At 51.2% G+C, this 21,512-nt stretch overlaps 1 protein-coding gene across 4 annotated transcripts in view; it reads left to right on the forward strand.

Moving 5' to 3' along the window:
* The window catches only part of PTK7 (protein tyrosine kinase 7 (inactive)), an 85,429-nt gene that overhangs the window by 33,136 nt on the left and 30,781 nt on the right, over positions 1-21,512 (forward strand). For 2 of the 4 annotated variants that reach the window (XM_016955547.4, XM_016955548.4), the window contains exons 2-6: positions 18,145-18,357; positions 19,618-19,905; positions 20,368-20,470; positions 20,871-21,061; positions 21,152-21,302. In XM_016955547.4, coding sequence (XP_016811036.1) covers positions 18,145-18,357; positions 19,618-19,905; positions 20,368-20,470; positions 20,871-21,061; positions 21,152-21,302 — 946 coding nt within the window. The remainder of the gene's footprint in view (positions 1-18,144; positions 18,358-19,617; positions 19,906-20,367; positions 20,471-20,870; positions 21,062-21,151; positions 21,303-21,512) is intronic. The other 2 variants (XM_518486.7, XM_063812434.1) reach the window with 1 other exon arrangement.

Below are 21,512 nucleotides of genomic sequence, written 5' to 3' on the forward strand. Positions count from 1 at the left end.
TCCCCTGGACCTTTTGATGAGACCCTGCTAGTCTTTGCTTGTTTCCTTGTATGATAAGATGGAGTTCTAGGCTTCTCTTGTACATTTCCTATCCTGGAACTGGAATCAGCCAATTCTGCAAGGAGAAAGGACATAAATTTTTTAGAACATTAGTACAATATTACCAAACATTTTCCAGAAGGGATTTATTATAATTTATATTCCCTCCAGCAAAGTAGAAGGACTATTTTCTCCATATGCTTACCAGCGTTGAGTGTTATTTTTAAAATCTTGGCCTTCATTTGATGGCTAGAACTCGTTCTAATTTACATTTCTTAGATTACTAGTGCATTGGAGTATTTTCTTTTTTTTTTTTTTTGAGACAGAGTCTTGCCCTGTCACCCAGGCAGGAGTGCAGTGGCGTGATCTCAGCTCACTGCAAACTCTGCCTCCCGGGTTCACACCATTCTCCTGGCTTAGCCTCCTGAGTAGCTGGGACTACAGGCGCCCACGACCACGCCCGGCTAATTTTTTGTATTATTAGTAGAGACGGGGTTTCACCGTGTTAGTCAGGATGATCTCGATTTCCTGACCTCGTGATCCGCCTGCCTCGGCCTCCCAAAGTGCTGGGATTACAGGCGTGAGCCACCATGCCCGGCCTTTTTTTTTTTTTTAAGACAGAGTCTCACTGTATCGCCCAGGCTAGAGTGCAGTGGCGTGATTTTGGCTCACAGCAACCTCCGTCTCCTAGGTTCCAGTGATTCTCCTGCCTCAGTCTCCTGAGTAGCTGGGATTACAGGCGCGCAACACCATGCCCAGCTAATTTTTTGTATGTTTAGAATACAAAATACATGCTGGCCAGGCTGGTCTCGAACTCTTGACCTCGTGATCTGCCCGCCTCAGCTTTCCAAAGTGCTGGGATTACAGGTGTAAGCCACCATGCCTGGCCTGGAGTATTTTCCTATATTTATTAATCATTTATGTTTGTTTTGAGAACTCTTCATATTGTCTTGACCATGTTTCTATTAGAATTTTAGCAGGTTTTTTGTTGTTGTTGTTGTTGCTGTTTTGTTTTTGTTTTTGTTTTTGAGATGGAATTTTGCTCTTAGTGCCCAGGCTGGAGTACAGTGGCGCAATCTTGGCTCACTGCAACCTCCGCCTCTGGGTTCAAGCAATTCTCTTGCCTCAGCCTCCCAAGTAGCTGGGATTACAGGCATGCGCCACCTTGCCTGGCTAATTTTTTTGTATTTTTATTAGAGACAGGGTTTCACCGTGTTAGGCTGGTTTTGAACTCCTGTCCTCAGGTGATCCGCCCGCCTCGGCCTCCCAAAGTGCTGGGATTACAGGTGTGACCCACTGTGCCTGGCCGAATTTTAGCAGTTTTTATGAATGATTTGTTACTTTTCATATATCAAGGCCAGCAACCACTCTTCTGTCATTTACTTAAAGTCATTTGTCTGACTTGTCATTGCTGCTGACGGTCATTTCTACCTTGTATCTTACGTAGTCAGGCATTCTCCTTTAGATAGCATAGACTTGCCAGGCCTCTGTTGGCGGGGCCTCCTAGGATCAGAAAGCTGAAGTCTAATAGTGATCTCTAGGCATTCATTGGTGCATGAACATTACTGTGTTCTCTTCACCTAATAACTGTTTGTGTTCCTTGAGGCCAGAGGCCTGCTTCATACCAAGATGACTGGGTCCATTTTCACCCAGATAGGCTCACTCTGATTTTGGTTCATGCTGAAGGTACTTCTGTTTTGAACAGCTTCTGGGGGAAGTAAATGAAACGATAAGCAACTGCTAATCTGCACCCCTGTTAGGAATGCAAGCAGAGCATTGTCTGGAGGTGCCCAAGGTAGACAGAATGCAAAGCTGCCAGCAATCAGTAGCTACCCCTCTGAACTTCACCAGCACAGGGTGGCACCTCTTGAACTGTGGAGTCCCACGTACCTGTATTTAGTGATCAGGTGGAGCATCAGGCAGCTGAGGGACAGAGCTTCAGACCTCAGGGTGTCTGTTCAGAGAGAACCACTACAGCAGAGATTGGATGAGGGAAATCAAGCAGGCACTTAGCATCTCCAAATGGTCTGTGTAGAGGAATGCCGACAAAGGCCAGTGCTGGCTTAGGGATGGTTGTGATGGAGTGCAGGTTCTAAAAAATGAAAAAATCCTGAATATAATGATGACAATAAATAATGGCTAAGAGTCCAAACTCACATAATACTTCCTATGTGCCAGGCACTGTTTCACACTGCTACCTCTGTTACCATGTGAATTTTCTTTTTGCAACAAGCCTATGAGGCCAGTACTGTTACTTGCATCTTTTATTTTATTTATTTTGAGACAGGTCTCACTCTGTCACACAGGCTGGGATGCAGTGGCATGATCATTGCTCACTGCAGCCTCAATCTGATCTCCTGGTCTCAAGTGATCCTCCCACCTCAGTCTCCTGAGTAGCTGGGACCACGGGTGCATACCACCATGCCCAGCTAATTCTTTTTTTTTTTTTTTTTTTTTTAAATATTTAGTAGAGATGAGGTCTTACTGTGTTGCCCAGGCTGGTCTTGAACCCCAGAGCTCAAGCAGTCCTCCCACCTTGGCCTCCCAAAGTGCTGGGATTACAGGCGTGAGCCACTGCACCTGGCCTATTAGCACCATTTTATAGATACAAAAATGAAGGCATGGAAAGGATAAACAGCTTGTCCAAGGTCATACTCTTGGTAAGTGAGGGAGTGTATTTGAATACAGGTAGTCTGACTCCAGTCTCTGAACTTTTAACCTCATCGCCACCCTGCATCTACACTGTATGCCAGCACCTTACAGTTACATGTTTTGTAAACTTTCCAGAGGCATTTCATCCTTGTAGAGGCCCTGCAGGATAGAGAGCAGGTGTTGCTGCTAGCCAGTTTTATTTATTTATTTATTTATTTATTTATTTATTTATTTATTTAGAGACGTAGTCTCCCTCTGTCACCGAGGCTGGGGTGCAGTGGCGTGATCTTGGCTCACTGCAACCTCCGCCTCCCAGGTTCAAGTGATTCTCTTGCCTCAGCATCCCAAGTAGCTGAGACTACTTGGGAGTGTCTCTCTGTCTGTGTCTCTGCGTGTTGATTTCTTACCTCCTCCATCTGTCTGCCAGGGCCCGGGTCTCACATTGTCTATCTGTCTCTCTCTCTGTGTCTTTCAGTCTCCCCTTCTCTGCCTCTCTCAATTTCTTCTGTTCCCTTACCACCACACCTGGCTAATTTTTGTATTTTTAGTAGAGATGGGGTTTCACCATGTTGGCCAGGCTGGTCTCAAACTCCTGACTTGAGGTGATCTGCCCACCTCAGCCTCCCAAAGTGCTGGGATTACAGGTGTGAGCCACTGCACCCGGCCCCATTTTAGATTTGGGAAAACCAAGGCCTAGACAACAAGATGACTTGCTCAGAGCCAAGTCTAGGATGTAGGTCTTTCTGCCTTTGGTGGCTGGCATCAAAGTCAAATTCTTTGAGCCTTTTTTTTTTTTTTTAAGAGATGGGGTCATGGTCTGTCACCCAGGCTGCAGTGCAGTGGCACAATCATAGCTCACTGTAATCTTGAATTCCTGGGCCTATGTGATCCTCTCGCCTCAGCCTCCCAGGTAGCTGGGACTATAGGCACGTGCCACTGCACACAGCTAATTTTTTTTTTCTTTTAGAGTCAGCGTTTTGCTGTGCTGCTTAGGCTGGTCTTGAATTCCTGAGCTCCTCCCATCTCAGCCTCCCAAAGTGCTCTTCTTTGATACTCTTCGGAACAGTATTGCCCTTAGACAGATACAAACAAGGTATTTTCCTATGCCAGGTGTGATGGCTCACACCTGTAATCCCAGCACTTGGGGAGGTCGAGGCGAGTGGATCGTTTGAGGCCAGGAGTTTGAGTTCGAGCCTAGCCAACATGGTGAAACCCCGTCTCTACTAAAAATACAAAAATTAGCCAGGTATGGTGGCACATAGCTGTAGTCCTAGCTACTGGGGAGCCTGAGGCAGGAGAATCACTTGAGCCCAGGAGGCAGAGGTTGCAGTGAGCCAAGATCGCACCACTGCACTCCAGCCTGGGTGACAGAGCGGTACTCCATCTCAAAAAAAAAAAGTGTTTTCCTTTTCCCTTTTCCTTCTGGGGTCTGGTGAACACAAGGGTTTTACCTAAGACTTTTCTGGGCACGGTTGTTTCCTTCTGGCCCTAGGCTCTTGGGAGCTGGGGGTATATGCCTGCCTTTGGGATCTCACAGTCAGAGCCCGGGCCTGGCCCTTTCTGGAAGCCAAGTGCTTTGCCCTTGCTTAAGGAGCAGCAACTTAAGCTCCAAAAGTAGCAGGAGTGCTGGGTCAGGGGTTCTGGAAAAGTTGGATGGAAATTGCTCTGCTGTTGTCTCACTCCTGGCCTAATGGCTCAGACCATTTTAGATGTCAGGAAGTTTAACAGTACGGCGCATTTATCTTGATGAATAATGGATGAGCCCAGGGAAGGTACTGTATTCTTCCTGGTGAATTATTTACCAGGAGCCTCTAATTTGAGGGCTCTCCATTATAAATGGTCTGAATCTGGTGTATATATAGAGCCTCCGCCCCTCTCTTTAACTCCCTCCGGCCTTCCACCAACAGACAAGCTGTAACCTTCAGAATCTAGTGTTACCCTGAGCAGCCCCGGGGCCTGTGGCCGGGGACTCAGTTTGGAGTCCCTGCGGCCCCAGGGCTGCTGGGGCGGGTGGTGGGAGGGGGTGGGCAGGGTCCCCCTGCTAGAAACACAGGACAGACCTGCCAGGGGCAGCTGGGGTAAATGGGCTGGGACCTGCCCTGCAGGCATGGGGAGCTCCATGTGTGCATGCATGTGCGTGTGTCACATGTGCGTGCTGTTTCTTGTCCCTTTGTCTCTGTCTCTCTATGATTCTATGTTACTTGATCTTTGTCTCTCAGTTTCTCTCTGTCTGTGTCTCTGCATGTTGATCTCTCACCACCTCCATCTGTCTGCCAGGGCCTGGGTCTCACATTGTCTGTCTGTCTGTCTGTCTGTCTCTCTCTCTCTCTGTCAGTCTCCCCTTCTCTGTCTCTCTCAATTTCTTCTGTTCCCTTATCTCATCTCCCTGTCTCCCTCTGTTTCTCCCTCTGTCTCTCTCCTGTCTGTCTCTGTCTGTGTGTGACTTTGGAGGTCTGTAAGAGGTACCCCCTGGAATGGGGGCACAGCCAGTTCCAGACTTGAGTGAAGCCAGATCTCGGTGCCTTCCAGACCCTGACTGAAAGATCAAGGGAGTAGGCATGAAATAAACTTGAGGTTTTTTGTCATTTTTTTGGCTATTCAGTTCAGCAATTGCATCAGCCACCCCTAGGAGCCCTTTTCTCAGCCGTCCGCGTGTGCTTTATGCTTTATGTTTCCCTCTGAAGTGGGCTGTCCTTAAGCTTTTGGCATCTGGTGATGAGTTGCAAGATTTTGGTGCTTTTAAAAATAACTTCTTTGGGAGGTCTAGGCAGGCGGATTGCCTGAGGTCAGGAGTTCGAGACCAGCCTGGCCAACATGGTGAAACCCTGTCTCTACTAAAAATACAAAAAAATTAGCGGGGCATGGTGGCACGTGCCTGTAATCCCAGCTACTTAGGAGGCTGAAGCAGGAGAGTCGCTTGAACCTGGAAGGCGGAGGTTGCGGTGAGCCGAGATCTTGCCATTGCACTCCAGCCTGGGCAACAAGAGCTAGACTTTGTCTCAAAAAAAAAAAAAAAAACTTTACAAAAAAATAACTTTACAGGGAGTTGTTTCTGTCCTTTATTCATCAGTTTGTTTTTTTCATCTATTGTTATTGATTAGAAGATTAAAATACTTATTTTGCTATCTTTAGCCAGAATGCTTTTTCTAAACAGCTGATTTTTTTTAAAGTATGACTCTTTTTTGGTTATTTTCCTTAAAAATAAAGGAACAATCATTAGTAATGTAGTTAAGAGATTAAATAAAATTAATGCATTAAAATATGCATTAATATTTAAAATATAAACTTATTAGGAAGTTTATATTTTAAGCAGTAAAATGGAGTTTGTAAGGAGACTAGGAAGTATCTGGGAAGATCTGATGGTTTGACTGTAGCCAAGCAGGTGGCCTGTCCTCATCCCCCTGTGCCCCCAGGGCTCACCTAATAACACTGGGCTGGCTCCAGTACCTGTGAGTAATATTTGAGCAACAACCATGGCTGCAGTTGATGGCTCCTGCAAGATCTGTTCCCCTTGTCTCCGGTGCATTGTTATCTCAGCATTTTCCCAGCCGCAGAGATGGCTGCGAGGAGAGCTTTTGATGGCAGGAGGAGATCTGCCTTCAGAAAGGGGCAGTGGGGGCTGGGCGGGGTGGCTCACACCTATAATCCCAGCACTTTGGGAGGCCGAGATGGGCGGATTGCTTGAGGTCAGAAGTTCAAGACCAGCCATGGCCAACATGGAAAAACCCTGTTTGTACTAAAAATACAAAAATTAGCCTGGCACTGTGGCAGGTATCAGCTACTCGGGAGGCTGAGATGGGAGAATCGCTTGAGCCCAGGAGGCGGAGGTTGCAGTGAGCCAAGATCGCGCCACTGCACTCCAAACTGGGTGACAGAGCGAGACTCCATCTCAAAAAAAAAAAAAAAAAAGAAGGGGGCAGTGGGCCCTGTGCAAAATCCTGCTCCCATGCCCCTCTCCCATGGGCCTGGGTCCAGGAGTGTACCCTTGCCCCTCCAAGCTCGTGGCTCTTCTAAGCACCCTCCAGCCCCCTCCCTCAGTCTGGAGCCTTCTCTTTGTTTGTATCCCAGGTTGGGCCTAAAGTCTAGTCTTATAGGCCTGAGTGGAGCAACCCCCTTGTAAGACCCCTCCCCAGAAAGAAGGGTTGGTTTCCAGAAACAGCTGCTGCCTAGATAGGTGGAGACACTGTGTTCCCCAAAGGAAGGGTCACAAGAGGGGCCTTTGAGAGAGGGTCTGTGGCTTTGCTCCCGGCCAGCTGGCCAGCCGTGAGAAGGGATGGCCAGGCTGTCCAGGGGCATGTTCGCCTCCTGCACATGTGCTAACATTGCGTCGTGTCCCCGCAGCCTGCTGCCACAGGCCCTGGGCGGCTCGTGCGTTCCACATCACAACATAGCAAAGTGATTTCCTCACATTCCCCACTCTTGTCTGCTCCGGGAAGTGGTTTGCAGAACGCTTCTAAATATAAAAGTATGAGACTGATTCTTTCTCTTATCCCTTTGAAACCAGCCGAGGTCCAGCCTCTAGTGAATTTTTGGGCTTGAGTGGAGGAGGAAGAAGGCCAGGAAAAGCTGGTTGTGTGTGTGTGTGTGTGTGTGTGTGTGTGTGTGTGTGTGTGTGTGTGTGTGCGCGCGCACGCGCATATGGATACATGTACATGTGACCAGGTTCTGAGGATACCCAGAGGAGTGGTGGAAACAGACGAGGGTGAGTAGGTGATAGAGGCTAGGGCTGGGTGCTGGGGCATGCAGAGGAGAGGCTGTAGACTTCAACTATGTTTTTATTTTTATGTATTTGTTTATTTATTTTTTGAGACTCAGTTTCGCTGTATCGCCCAGGCTGGAGTGCAGTGGTGCGACCTCGACTCACTGCAACCTCCATCTCCTGGGTTCAAGCGATTCTCGTGCTTCAGCCTCCCGAGTAGCTGGGATTATAGGTGCCCGACAGTACACCTGGCTAATTTTTGTATTTTTAATAGAGACGGGGTTTCACCGTGTTGCCCAGGCTGGTCTCAAGCTCCTGAACTGAGGTGATCTGCCCACTTCGGCCTCCCAAAGTGCTGGGATTACAATCAGGCCTGAGCCACCATGCCCACCGTAGACTTCAACTATGGACAGCTCTGTTCCGCCACCTGTTTAAAAGAGCATTCATTTGCTTCTCCCCCAGAAAAGCCCAATACATGAATCTACTGGGGAGAAGAGCAGGATGTAGGAGAAGGCCACAGAGAAGGATCCTCAAAACATAGTGCTGAGTATGAACAACGAGTAGGAAGCAGGTGAGAGATCTTGCAGGACCGTTCACATGAGTAAGAAATACCTGCCCGTGGAACACCAATTGCATTTTACAAGAGCACATGCAAACAAAAGGACTCATGTGAAACACAATAGATTGGTTGTGGAGGGAATGTGGGTAACAGGGAATTAATGAGTGAAATGAGAAGCAGCCAGTGTGGCATCACAGAAAGAAGGCAGACTTGGGAGCCAGACAGATCCAGGGGCAGCTCCTGAGCCTGCCATTTACTGGGGCATCCTTGACTCCGATTTCCTTGTCTATAAAATGAGGCTGATGGTGTTGAGAGTTCTCTGGATCAGAAATGTGTCCTCTAGGTCGGGCGTGGTGGTTCACGCCAGTCCCAGTCTGTCCGCCAGGCAGGAGGCAGAGCACTTTGGGAGGCCAAGGTGGGCAGATCACCTGAGATCAGGAGTTCGAGACCAGCCAAAATGGTGAAACCCCGTCTCTACTAAAAATACAAAAAATTAGCCAGGCATGGTGACGGGTGCCTGTAATCCTAGCTACTCAGGAGGCTGAGGCAGGAGAGGTGCTTGAACCTGGGAGGTGGAGGTTGCAGTGAGCCGAGATCATGCCATTGCACTCCAGCCTGGGCAAAAGAGCAAAACTCTGTCCAAAAAAAAAAAACAAAAGAAAAGAAAAGAAATGTGTCCTCTATCAGGCAGAATCCTATGGATTAAAAAAAGAAGAAGAAGAAAAAGGCAGTGTGTCTGTGCACAGGATCTGGCAAGAAGTGGGCAGTCAGAGGAACTAGGGCAGCCAGAAGCAGGTGGTCAGATGGGCCTTTTTTTTTGAGGGTGGAACTGTTTCTCTCTGTGATTCAATACAGTGGTCACCAGTCACCTATGGCCCCTGAGCACTGGAAGTGTGGCTAGTGTGACCGAGGAAATGAATTTTCAATTTTATTTCATTTAAATTAAATTTAGGCCGGGCGCGTTGGCTCATGCCTGTAATCCCAGTACTTTGGGAGGCCGAGGTGGGTGGATCACCTGAGGTCAGGAGTTCGAGACCAGTCTGGCCAACATGGTGAAACCCCGTCTCTACTAAAAATACAAAAATTAGCTGGGCGTGGTGGCGGGCACCTGTAATCCCAGCTACTTGGGGGCTGAGGCAGCAGAACTGCTTGAACTCAGGAGGTGGGGGTTGCAGTGAGCTGAGATTGCACCACTGCACTCCAGCCTGGATGACAGAGTGAGACTCTGTCTTGAAATAAATAAATAAATAAATTTAAATAGCCTCATGTCGCTAGGGCTGTCATATTGGACAGAGCAGGTTTAAGGAATATTTTAACCTCTCTCTCTCTCTCTCTCTCTCTATCTCTCTCTCTCTCTCTATATATATATATATGTATATATGTCTGTATATATACGTATATACATATATGTATATATGTGTGTATATATGTGTGTGTGTGTGTGTGTGTGTATATATAATTTTTTTTTTTTTGAGACAGGGTCTTGCTCTGTCACCCAGGCTGCAGTGACGTGATCTTGGCTCACTGCAACCTCCACCTCCCGGGTTCAAGCCATCCTCTCACTTCAGCCTCCCAAGTAGCTGGGACGACAGGTGGGCGCCACCACATTTGGCTTATTTTTTGTAGAGATGGGGTTTCATCATGTTGCCCAGGCTGGTCTCAAACTCCTGGGCTCAAGTGATCCTTCTACCTCGGCTTCCCAAAGTGTTGAGATTACAGGTATAAGCCACCACAACCAGGCTATTTTAACTTCTTAGAAGCCAGAGAAGATTTTCCTTATTGTATGGGATTGAGGCCACCTATCCCCAAGGGTAGGGTGGGTGAGGCAGGGTTGGGTGCAGGCAGGGTGTAAAGGGCGTCCTCCTCACGACCAGGAATTAGGGGTGAACTGCTGTGGCCACTCTGACCAGCTCTGCAGGCTGTGCTTCTCAGCCTGGATTATTAGTCTCCTAGGCGGGAGACAGAGATGGGTGAAAAAGGCTCGTAAATTGGAATTTATCAGAGTTTTCTGAGCCTGTTTAGAAAATTAATCATTAAACTAAGGCTACAGCCAGTCCAAGGTAGTGGTCCTGGCCTGTCTAGTTCACCCCCTGCTTCTGCGGGAAGGACCATGGGAAGCTGGCTCCCAGGCTCCACCCTGGCACTGTTCTCCATGGTGGACTCTGAAGGATCCTGCACATTGGAACCCCTGGGAGTCAGAGACCTGGAAGCACTTTGGGTCTGAACCCCTCCAGTGGATGGATGTTGAGCCCACAGCAAATCTCTTCCCATCTTCCCTGGGTGATCAGGGGCTGGACTCCTTGTCCTCTTGGATCACTGGGAGCACTGGCTGAGCACCACAGAGGTCTTCCTGAGGCTGAGCTCGTGGCATATTTCCCAGTCTCCTGTTCCAGCAGCCCTGTTGCCTTCCCTGGGATGTATATTATTTCTGCAGGCTCCTCACTGGCGTCTTCAGGAGACAGCTGGCTGCTGTCTGTCCCTCTCCTCTTGGGGCCAAGAATGGATTTGGGGCCAGATCTGTTCCCAGACATGGAGAGTGCTGAGAGCTTGTGGTTCCCCTTGGCAATTCTGTTCCAGGTCCTCCTTCCTGCATTCACCTTTGGAAGGGGTCTGCTTAGTCCGAGAACTTTTGAATCCTGGGTTCCACGGTTCCTTAGAATTTCTGGGGTTTTTAACTTTCCTGAAAAATAGGCAGACTTTTGTGTGTCTATACTTAATGTGAATTTCATTTAAATATCATAGGGAGGGACTGTAGGCTGATAAAGCGTTACTAAAATTGGTTTCAAGGCTACCATCTTCCAAGTGAGAAAACTGAGACTCGGAGAGGAAAATTAAGTTGGCCAAGATGGATAAATGTAGATGTAGGACAATATTTCAGGTCAAATGGACACTTGAGTGACTTCATTTCCCCACGCGTGCTCTCAGGGTATTTACTGCGTGTCCCAGGCACCAGGGGGGCACAGATGTCTCACACTGGGCACAAATGTCTGCCCTTCCCTCCAGCTTACTAGCTTGGGGGATAAAGCTCTCAGTCACAGCAGAGGCAAGAGTGATGGGGTATCCCAGGCAATGAGATTTCAGTGCAAGTGTGTGGCCAAGGCAGGAGATGGCAGAGGCAGGTCTCCCGGGGAGGCTGCGCGGGGCTGCGCCGAGGAACACAGCAGCTCATCAGAATGATGCTGGATCTCTGTCTGCAGCCCCCAGCTGCCTCAGACCCCACACACCTGCTGTTTGTTAGGTCACTCTTAATCCCTCCCAGGCCTGGTGCTGCATTTACTAAGTGGTCTCTGAGGATTGGCTGTGCGGATGGTGAGTTGGGGAGATTCTGGGGAATGGGCCCCCGTTTCTGTAACTACCTCTGTGATTCATTGCAGCCAGTCCAATGTTAGGTCTTGGTGACTGTTCAGTTGCATGCTGTCATTTCTGTAATTTTACAGATAGGACTGCCTGGGAGGAGGTGGCGATTGACCAGGGTCGCCCTCATTAGTGACTGTATCAAACCAGAACCCAGGTTTCCCTAACTTATGTTCCTTCCATCTCAGCACACCACCTCACTCCAGCTGCATTTTTCATTCATTGCTACTTCCTAAGAGACTCCACAGCCATTTAAGGGTCACTAAGGGCAAGAGGCATGTACTGGGTATAGCCCTTCCAGCCCCAGAAGAAGATGGGCGGGGTCCAGGTTCTGATGGTGACCCTGGCTGGGGAGCACCTTACGTCATGTGCCATGTTTCTGTTTTTTTTTTTTTTTTGACTATGTTGCTCAGGCGGAACTCCTGGCCTCAAGGGATCCTCTTGCCTCATCCTCCCAAGTTGCTGGGATTGCAGGCGCTGTGCCTGACTCAGCTGGCTGGCATTCTTGTCTCTCCATGCTTGGATACCATGTGATGCCGGACCCAAGGCCTTACTCCTGCCGTTAGAGGTTAATCTGCCCCCTCCAGGGCCTCCTGGGAGTGGGACAGGCAAGTCTGAGTTTCAGTTTTCACCAGAGATGTAAGAGCCGGCCTGCTAAATTGTTTCTGCCCCAGTCCTTGGTGATCCTGTTCTGTTTCTCTAATCTGGATGTGGGAACCTCTCCAGATACTGATATTAAGTCCCAGGATAGGAAAACTCAGCAGGGTCCCTGGCTCTGCTCCCACTTGCTCTGCTTAGGGCAAGGTCTGGGATGGATTTTGGAGGGCTCCTGTTGGTGAACCTGGGACCTTTTGTAGACCCTGGGAAGACAGAAGGGGAGCAGAATTTTGTGCTCTGCAGCTCACTGGGTCTTGGAGTCAGCTTGTCCATCTTCAGTGACCTCTGAACCCTTATGCTCTGGGCTCACCATCAGACAGTCTGGGTTGCTTGCACTGAAACCACATACAGTGTACTGGTGGTAGTCGGGGGAGACATTCTAAATCCTCAGAGTCACAAATAGCCCTGCAGCATTTTGTGTTTCTGCCAACCTGGGTGAAAGGGAGATGACTGGACTTACTGTTCACTCAAATGAGTTATTCCTGTAGTGATTGAGACTGTTCTTCAAAACGTTACAAATGTGGCCAGGCATGGTGGCTCATGCCTGTAATCCTAGCACTTTGGGAGGCTGAGGCAGGAGGATCACTTCAGCCCAGAAGTTCAGTACCAGCCTGGGCAACCTAGGGGGACCCCAATTCTACAAAAACAATTTGAAAATTAGCTGGGCATGCAGGCACGTGCCTGTGGCCCCAGCTACTCAGGAGGCTGAGGTGGGAGAATTGCTTGGGCCTCGGAGGTTGAGGCTGCAGTGAGCCGTGCTTGCATCACTGCACTTCAGTGTGGGGCGACAGAATGAGACCCTATTTCAAAAAGAAAAAAAATGTCTCTGGGCCACACACATTTGGGGTGGCTCAAGAGCAGTCCAGAGTTATCAGTCAGATCTTTAAGGTATGAGGTCTGCAGTACAGTGCACTGGGCCCTGGGGGAGGATTAGGTAGGCTATTCAGGGGTTGGGGAGGCACCCTGGGCCCTCTGGCTTGGCCTTCAGAGTTTCCAAGTGGTGGGGACTTGAGAGGAAGTTTGTCCTCTGTGGGTCAGGGAGCCCCGGGGCTGCTCCTCCCCTGGAACATTTATGCTTCTCAGGTTGAGGGCTGCTTCTCCTGGCCTGTGGCCTGGCGCTGTCTCCCTACACTGGGAAGCTGGCAAACCTCTCCCTTGGGGGTCTATGTATGCCCTACAGGAGCCACCCACCTTGACCTGGACTCAAGGGGCCATCTGGCATTCAGGATATTCCCTACAGGGACCCAGGCCGTGGAGCCGGGGACTGAATCTTTTTTTTTTTTTTTTTTGAGATGGATCTTGCTCTGTCACCCAGGCTGGAGTGCAGTGGCATGATCTCGGCTCACTGCAACCTCTGTCTCCCTGGTTCAAGCAATTCTCCTGTCTCGGCCGCCCAAGTAGCTGGGATTATAGGCACGTGCCACCATGCCCAGCTAATTTTTGTATTTTTAGTAGATATGGGGTTTCATCATGTTGGCCAGGCTGGTCTCGAACTCCTGACCTTGGGTGGTCTACCTGCCTTGGACTCCCAAAGTGTTGGGATTACAGGCATGAGCCACCGCACCCGGCCAAAGGACTGAGTCTTTAGTGTGGTGCTGGTGTGGAAGAGTCAGACACATATGTGTGGCTGATTGACTTGGGGTGTGGGAGATCCTGCAATTATTCACACAGTCACGCTCCACCATGCAAAATCCCCATGCCTCTGTGGAGCACACTCCTGGAGGACTTCTGGGCCGGTAGCATCAAGCTCCCCACTCAGCCAGGGTCTTTCTATCTCAGCCTGGTCCTGAGACATCTGACGGATGGCGTTTTCTTTTACCATGTTGGCCAAGCTGGTCTCAAACTCCTGATCTTGTGATCCGCCCGCCTTGGCCTCCCAAAGTGCTGGGATTACAGGCGTGAGTCACTGCGCCTGGCCGGATGGCATTTTCTTTAATGAGAGAGAGAAGTTGATTGATAGAATCAAACAGTGATGTGTGGCAGATTCTGAGGCCTATATAGGTCCTGGGGGTGTTTTTCCTAAACCAGGAGTTCTAGCTCCTGAGAGATGGGTAGTTGAGTGGCCCAGATGGATCCTTGGATTGAAGCAGCCAAAATTACTTAGAGTGGGAGTGCTTAGGAAAAACTTCCTGCTGCTCCCTGCTCTCTGTAACAATTGTGTTTACACATATGTGTGTGTATACACGCACACATATGCACACATGGGCTGGCTGGGCCTGAGCCCAGAGAGCAACACGGAGGGTGGGCACCAGACCAGATGCTGGCGGGGGTGGGGGTGGAGGGCAGGCACGGGAGACGCAGGCAGAGTGAGTGTCTGCATATAGATGGCTGTTAGGGAGCCAAGGAAATGGCTTGGAAAATGTCCTTATTGGGTGTTTGCAGCTCCGGCTTTGTTGGGGTCGGCGCCTGGTGTGGGCAGATGGCCCTGTCTGCCTGTTGTTGCTGAGGGCTTCTTGCCTGCTGAGCCCGGTACGGCAGGCTCATACCGGGGAAGCAGCACCCTCTGCGTTTTGTGCCGTGTGTGGGCTTTGTGAATGTGAACCCGTTAGCCCTTACTCAGGTGGGGTGGTGGGCCGCTGTCCCCATTTCACGGCAAAGAAGGGTGCAGAGGCCACACTAAGGTAGCGTCACTAGGGAGCAGCGGAGGCAGGGCTGTTTGGCAGCAGCAAAGCTGCACATGGAGCTGGCTGCCTCCGGGGTCACGTGGCCTGCATCTCCATGGGGGCTTGTGTGCAGTGGAGGGGGTTGCATAGCATGGCCCGGTGGCAAAAGAGGAGGCAGCCTCGGTGGCAAAAGAGGAGGCAGCCTCGGGAAGCCCAGGACCTTTCCCAGACCACAGTCCTGGGGGCATACTCAAGTCAGGGGGCGGGGACAGGAATGTGCTGGTGACTACATCACCTTGAGGCAGGTACCACCTCAATCCCGAACCGCCTGCCTTCTTCTCTGTCGTTGCTGTCCTCCATTTCTTGTTATCAGCAAAGCTTCTGACAAAGCAAAAGTAGAGTCCCTTACTTCCCAGCTCCTTTCTTGGAGTCTGACCTTTCTGCCAGGTCTCCTTTGTCTGCTTCCCCAAAACAAAACAGCGGACCGAAGCCAGGCACAGTGGCTCATGCCTATAATCCCAGCACTTTGGAAGCCAAGGTGGGAGGATCGCTTGAGCTAAGGTGTTCAAGACCAGCCTGGGCAACATGGCAAAACCCTGTCTCTATAAAAAACTAGCTGGGATGGTGGCACACGCTTGAGGTCCCAGCTACTTAGGAGGCCGAGGTGGGAGGATCACTTGAGCCCTGGAGTTCAAGGCTGCAGTCAGTGAGCCGTGATGGCACCACTGTACTCCAGCCTGGGCAACAGAGTGAGACCCTATCTCAAAAATAGCCCAACAACAAACAACAGGCCAACGTCCCCCGCTGCAAGCTGGGCAGATGGCCAGGCTGGGCACACCACAGACTGTCTTCTGAGCAAACATGGGTGCCGCAGCACTGGGCCAACCTGAATAAAGAGCCTCATGGTTGAGGTGCGTATAGCAGGGGCTGGGGGCTTGGAGCAGACCTGGGAGCTGCATTCTCTGCCTTTTGAAACATCTGCTGGGCGGGGTGGCTCATGCCTGTAATCCCAGCACTTTGCGAGGCTGAGGCGGGCGGATCACCTGAGGTTGGGAGTTCGAGACCAGCCTGACCAACATGGAGAAACTCAGTCTCTACTAAAAATACAAAATTAGCTGGGTGTGGTAGCTCATGCCAGTAATTCCAGCTAGTTGGGAGGCTGAGACAGGAGAATTGCTTGATCCCGGGAAGCGGAGGTTGCCGTGAGCTGAGATTGTGCCATTGCATTCCAGCCTGGGCAACAAGAATGAAAACTCTGTCTCAAAAAAAAGAAAAAAGAAACATCTAAAGTCTGTCCCAGCCAAGCACTAACCAGGACCTGCTGTGAGCTGACGTCAGGACAGAGGCCCCCTCGGGGCCAGCTTTGATGTTTCCCAGGCCCAGTCGTTGGGGCACAGGGGGCTCTGAGTGGCAGTCTGGGAATGCAGCATCTCTCACCACAGCTATGGAGCAGTCCAGTCCCAGCCCCAGGAGTGGGTGCTGGAGGCTGAGCTGGGGGTGGCCGAGGCTGAGCTGGGGTCTCTCTGAGTCACGCTGTCTCTTCTCCCAGCTTGGGTTTCTGTGGCAGGTGGTCTGTGGTTCCTGCAAGCTCAGGGCCCCTTCCCCTCTATCCCACCCACCACCTGCTTATTGCCTTCAGACTTCTCTGCTGTGGCGGCTCCTTCCCTGGCCAGGGTCTGGGAGTGGTCCTGGCACTTGGCAAGTGGAGAGCCTTCTAATCTTCTTAGAAGTTGAGTCCTTGAGCAGGAGGGGTGATCATGAGAATATTAACAGTAGCTGCCGTTTACTGAAGATGAACCATTTGCAAGGCACTTCATGTATGTTTCCAGGTTTACAACTCATGACAGCCTTGTGAGAGAGGCAGAGGAAGCTGAGACACAGTCTGTGTTACTTACCCAAGGTCAGACACACTGAGTGTAACAGGTCAGGATCTGAGCCCAGCCTGTCTCATTCCAGCCCCTTAGCTGCTCCTCTGTGTGGGTGAGACTCCTGGCTCCCCACCATGTCTGCAGAAGCTGAGCGAGGAAGTGGGGGCTTGTCCACACTTCGAAGGCAGGTGATCTCTCTTTGGTCTTTGACAAGCCTCCTGGAGTTGTGGGTCAAAGATCCTAGGATTTTGGGCAGGGCGCCATGGCTCACATCTGTAATCCCAGCACTTTAGGAGGCCGAGGTGGGTGTATCACTTGAGGTCAGGAGCTCCAGACTAGCCTGGCCAACATGGTGAAACCCTGTCTCCACAAAAAATACAAAAATTAGCCAGGTGTGGTGGTGCGTACCTGTAATCCCAGCTACTCGGGAGGCTAAGGCATGAGAATCGCTTAAATCCGAGAGGTGGAGGTTGCAGTGAGCCAATATTGCACCACTGCACTCCAGCGTGGGTGGCAGAGTAAGTAAGACTCCGTCTCAAAAAAAAAGAAAGGTCCTAGGATTTTGGTGAGTCACATTTGCAGAGGCCCACTGGGGACTCAGTCTGATTCTGCCCATCTGCGTCATGAGAGGTGCTTCAGAAGTACCCCGTGAACCAGTTCTTGCCCCACACTTCCTCAGAGGTCACTTTGGTTCAGGCAGTGCTTGCTGGGTGCCTTTGTGTGCCTGACATTGTCTGCAAGAGGTGTGTCCACACACTACCTGGCAGTCGGGAATGTGACTCCTCATTGTAGGATCAGATGCTTCGAGGGTTGTTTCTGAGTCCCTGGGCGGGGATGGGAAGAGCACAGAGTTGGTTTCTTTGGGTCATAGTCCTGGCTCTGCCACATATGAGCTATTTGATCGTGGGCAGATTCCTTCTTGTGCCTGGACCTGGGTTTACCCATCTGTACCACGGTGCTGAGCAGGAACAGAGCCCTATTCCTGTGGATCATTTGGAAATGTTTAGGGATGTGTTTGAATTGTCACAATGCCGGGAGGGCAGATTTGTTAACTTGCACAGCAGGTGGAATAGCTCACCCAGAGAACCATCAGTGCCACGCTGAGAAGTAATGGGCTGCTTGGAGCTGCTTCCAGCTCCATGACTGGGTTTTGTGTCAGGAGATGTGGGCTGGCCCCTATGAGCATGTTGGGAGACGGACCAACAGCAGGGGCAGCCCCTCATCTGGACCCAGCCTGGGGGATCCTGGAATTGTCTTGACACTGACTTTATGAGGAGACTGATTCTCATGCCGTAAAGAACAGAACCCCACCTCCAGGGACTTGGAAGGGGCTCTGTAGGCCAAGATTAGTTTCCAGTGGTTTGGGAAGGGATGGAAAAGACTCCGTTAGTACCTTTGCCCTTGCCCAGCCAGTTTGGCTCAAGGCAGAGCCTGCTGCTTCGTGTAGCAGTTCCAGGTGGCCCATTTCTTCTTCCGGGGGCGGGGGGATCGGGGAGTCCTCTTCTGTGTTCAAGGCCCAGTGGCTCCAGGCCTCTACAAGTCGCCCACGCGGGCTAGGAACAAAGTCCAGTGTGTTGCTCCTGCCGCCGCCGTAACCATGCCACCCACCTGCCCGGCTCTGCCCTCCGCCTCCCTAAACCCATCTGCCATACAGTGTAGGCTTCTTCCTCTTTCCTTTGTTCCCACTGACTGCGGTTCCACCTTTGGTTGCAGGGACCCTGTGGCCAGAGCTGAACTATAATGGTGAAGGAAGGGGAATGACTTCAAGTGGAACTCTGGAACCACATGGCTCTCCTCTTAACACAGAGAAGCTGACCTTGGCCACAGATGGATTTTCAGGGATAAAGAACAGGACATGGGGCCGGGTGCGGTGGCTCACGCCTGTAATCCCAGCACTTTGGGAGGCCGAGGCGGGCGGATCACGAGGTCAGGAGATCGAGACCATCCTGGCTAACACCGTCAAACCCCATCTCTACTAAAAATACAAAAAATTAGCCGGGCGTGGTGGTGGGCACCTGTAGTCCCAGCTACTCGGGAGGCTGAGGCAGGAGAATTGCGTGAACCCAGGAGGCGGAGCTTGCAGTGAGCCAAGATCGTGCTACTGCACTCCAGCCTGGGTGACAGATCGAGACTCCGTCTCAAAAAAAAAAAAGAACAGGACATGGGAATGACCTTGGCTTGTTTTTGGCAATAGCCCAGGTTTCTAGAGAATCTTGGCTTCTCCAGTGATGGGTTGGGTTTTTTCAAAGAAGCGTCTGGGAAACGTTGGGCTGCAGAGCATTTGCGGATGAGATTCAAAGCATCCCATCTGTGGCCACCTCTGATGCTGGCACCGTCGAGGGGCATGAGTGAAGCCATCTTTCCAGGGTGCTGTTTGGGTCATGATTTAACTTTACTAAACCTCCTGAGTCTGTATTGGGGGAAGGTGGCCTGCAGTGTCCCCGGCTCCTCAGCCTGGCATCAAAACCTCCTGTGATCTCACCCTGCAGGCAGACTCTCTTTTGCTAGGAAGCCTCCCTGTGCAGCCAGCCCTTAGGGATCCCTTCTTCCTTCGTGCTCAAGTCACTACTGCCTGCCCACCCCATTCATTTGGCATTTATGTGACTGTAACTGTGTTCTGTGTGCCCCTCTAGTCTTCAGACCTCTTGAGGAGAGGCTACTGTGTCTTTGTATCCTACAGAGCACTCAGCACAGTTGAAAAGCTCTTCAAGGGGCTGGGCGTGGTGGCTCACGCCTGTAATCCTAGCACTTTGGGAGGCCGAGGCGGGCAGATCACCTGAGGTCAGGGGTTCGAGACCAGCCTGGCCAACATGGCGAAACCCTGTCTCTACTAAAAATACAAAAATTAGCTGGGTGTGGTGGCTCATGCCTATAATCCCAGCTACTCGAGAGGCTGAGGCAGAAGAATCACTTGAACCCAGGAGGTGGAGGTTGTAGTGAGCTGAGATCACACCACCACATTCCAACCTGGGTGACAAGAGCAAAAAAAGAAAAAGAAATCTCAAAAAGAAAAAGAAAAGTTTTTCAGGGGACTCTTGCAATTGTGGCATCATGATCCTTCACACCTGCACTTACTGGATGCCTCCTGTGTACACAGCCCCTTTCCTCCTGTGCACAAGGTGGCCTGTGTTAGGACAGAGGCTGCAGCTCCCCCTGACCCTGCCTCTCCCCTGTTTGCATCTACAGGTACCCAGACAGCCATTGTCTTCATCAAGCAGCCGTCCTCCCAGGATGCACTGCAGGGGCGCCGGGCGCTGCTTCGCTGTGAGGTTGAGGCTCCGGGCCCGGTACATGTGTACTGGCTGCTCGATGGGGCCCCTGTCCAGGACACGGAGCGGCGTTTCGCCCAGGGCAGCAGCCTGAGCTTTGCAGCTGTGGACCGGCTGCAGGACTCTGGCACCTTCCAGTGTGTGGCTCGGGATGATGTCACTGGAGAAGAAGCCCTCAGTGCCAACGCCTCCTTCAACATCAAATGTGAGAGCCAGGGGGGCTGTGCCCAGTCCCCCTGTCAGACCCTCAATGACTGAGGCCTGGGGGATCCCTCCCTTACCTCAGCTTCTCCCATTTCCAGTTAAACGGGCCAGGCAGAATGCATTTATCATCAGCTCTTTTTGCTCATGTGGATAAGAGGAAATTAAAAGTTATATTTTTTCCAAAATTTTTTCCTTCAAGTCTGGGACCCATTTATCTGCTGCATGCTTGTGCAAATGGAAAGGGCGGCCGAGCCCTTGGCCAAGTGTCAGACTTGACCTGCCAGGGACCAGGCAGGCACTTAGTATCTGGTAACTGTAGCCCCAGCCTCAGCCTCCAGGGCTTCCTTGTGTCTGTTGGCACAGAGCCTCGAGGTTCCACGGCTTCCTGCTTCTCCTCCTTGCCCTCTGCCTTCCCGCCTTTGCCCTGCTCTGCCCCTCACTGCAACCGTGGCCTCTGCTACAGGGATTGAGGCAGGTCCTGTGGTCCTGAAGCATCCAGCCTCGGAAGCTGAGATCCAGCCACAGACCCAGGTCACACTTCGTTGCCACATTGATGGGCACCCTCGGTAAGGAGTCAGGGAGGTGGGGATGAAGAGGGTTATTCCGGACAGGGATGTCTCCCCAAATCTTGGACTCTATGCGGATGTTACCTCGCTCCATTCTGTGACCACTCGTTCCACCACCACAGTGCTGTTCACCCTGCCCGCCCCCAGATATTGCCCTATGCCGGCCCCTGGTGGCCTGAAGAGTGAGCCACATTGTGTGTAGAGCTGGGAGATCTAATATCAACTTGATTCTGCCCCTGAATCAGAATTACTGTGTGCCCTTTTGCAAGTCCCTTCCCTTCCTCAGGCCGTTTCTCCATGTATAAACTGAAAGGTCTAGCCCTGACCCTCTGATACTGTATCCTCTCCACTGGCCACTGAGTACCCCTCCCCACCACTGCTGACTGTGTCTGCCCTGCAGGCCCACCTACCAATGGTTCCGAGATGGGACCCCCCTTTCTGATGGTCAGAGCAACCACACAGTCAGCAGCAAGGAGCGGAACCTGACGCTCCGGCCAGCTGGTCCTGAGCATAGTGGGCTGTATTCCTGCTGCGCCCACAATGCTTTTGGCCAGGCTTGCAGCAGCCAGAACTTCACCTTGAGCATTGCTGGTGAGCCTGGGGTGGGGGCGGAAGGGATGAGGTGAGGACAGGAGGGCCTCACCACCCAGGCTGCCTGCTCCCCCATCTTTCCCTCTCCAGATGAAAGCTTTGCCAGGGTGGTGCTGGCACCCCAGGACGTGGTAGTAGCGAGGAATGAGGAGGCCATGTTCCATTGCCAGTTCTCAGCCCAGCCACCCCCGAGCCTGCAGTGGCTCTTTGAGGATGAGACTCCCATCACTAACCGCAGTCGGTAAGGCATCTGGCTGGGAGCATTCCAGTACCATGTACCACACACATGCATTCTGTAGAAGGGGGTGCGATTTGTATCACAGACATCACAGATTTGTACATGTATTATTTCAAATTTCCAAGAGACACAGTTGAATGTTTTGCTTTTACAAGATGAGTCTGACACAGGGAAGAGTCTCTGGGAAGAGCCCCTTTCCAGTTTGCACAAAGG

Source organism: Pan troglodytes, chromosome 5 (assembly GCF_028858775.2).
Source record: "Pan troglodytes isolate AG18354 chromosome 5, NHGRI_mPanTro3-v2.0_pri, whole genome shotgun sequence".
Classification (NCBI taxonomy): domain Eukaryota; kingdom Metazoa; phylum Chordata; class Mammalia; order Primates; family Hominidae; genus Pan; species Pan troglodytes.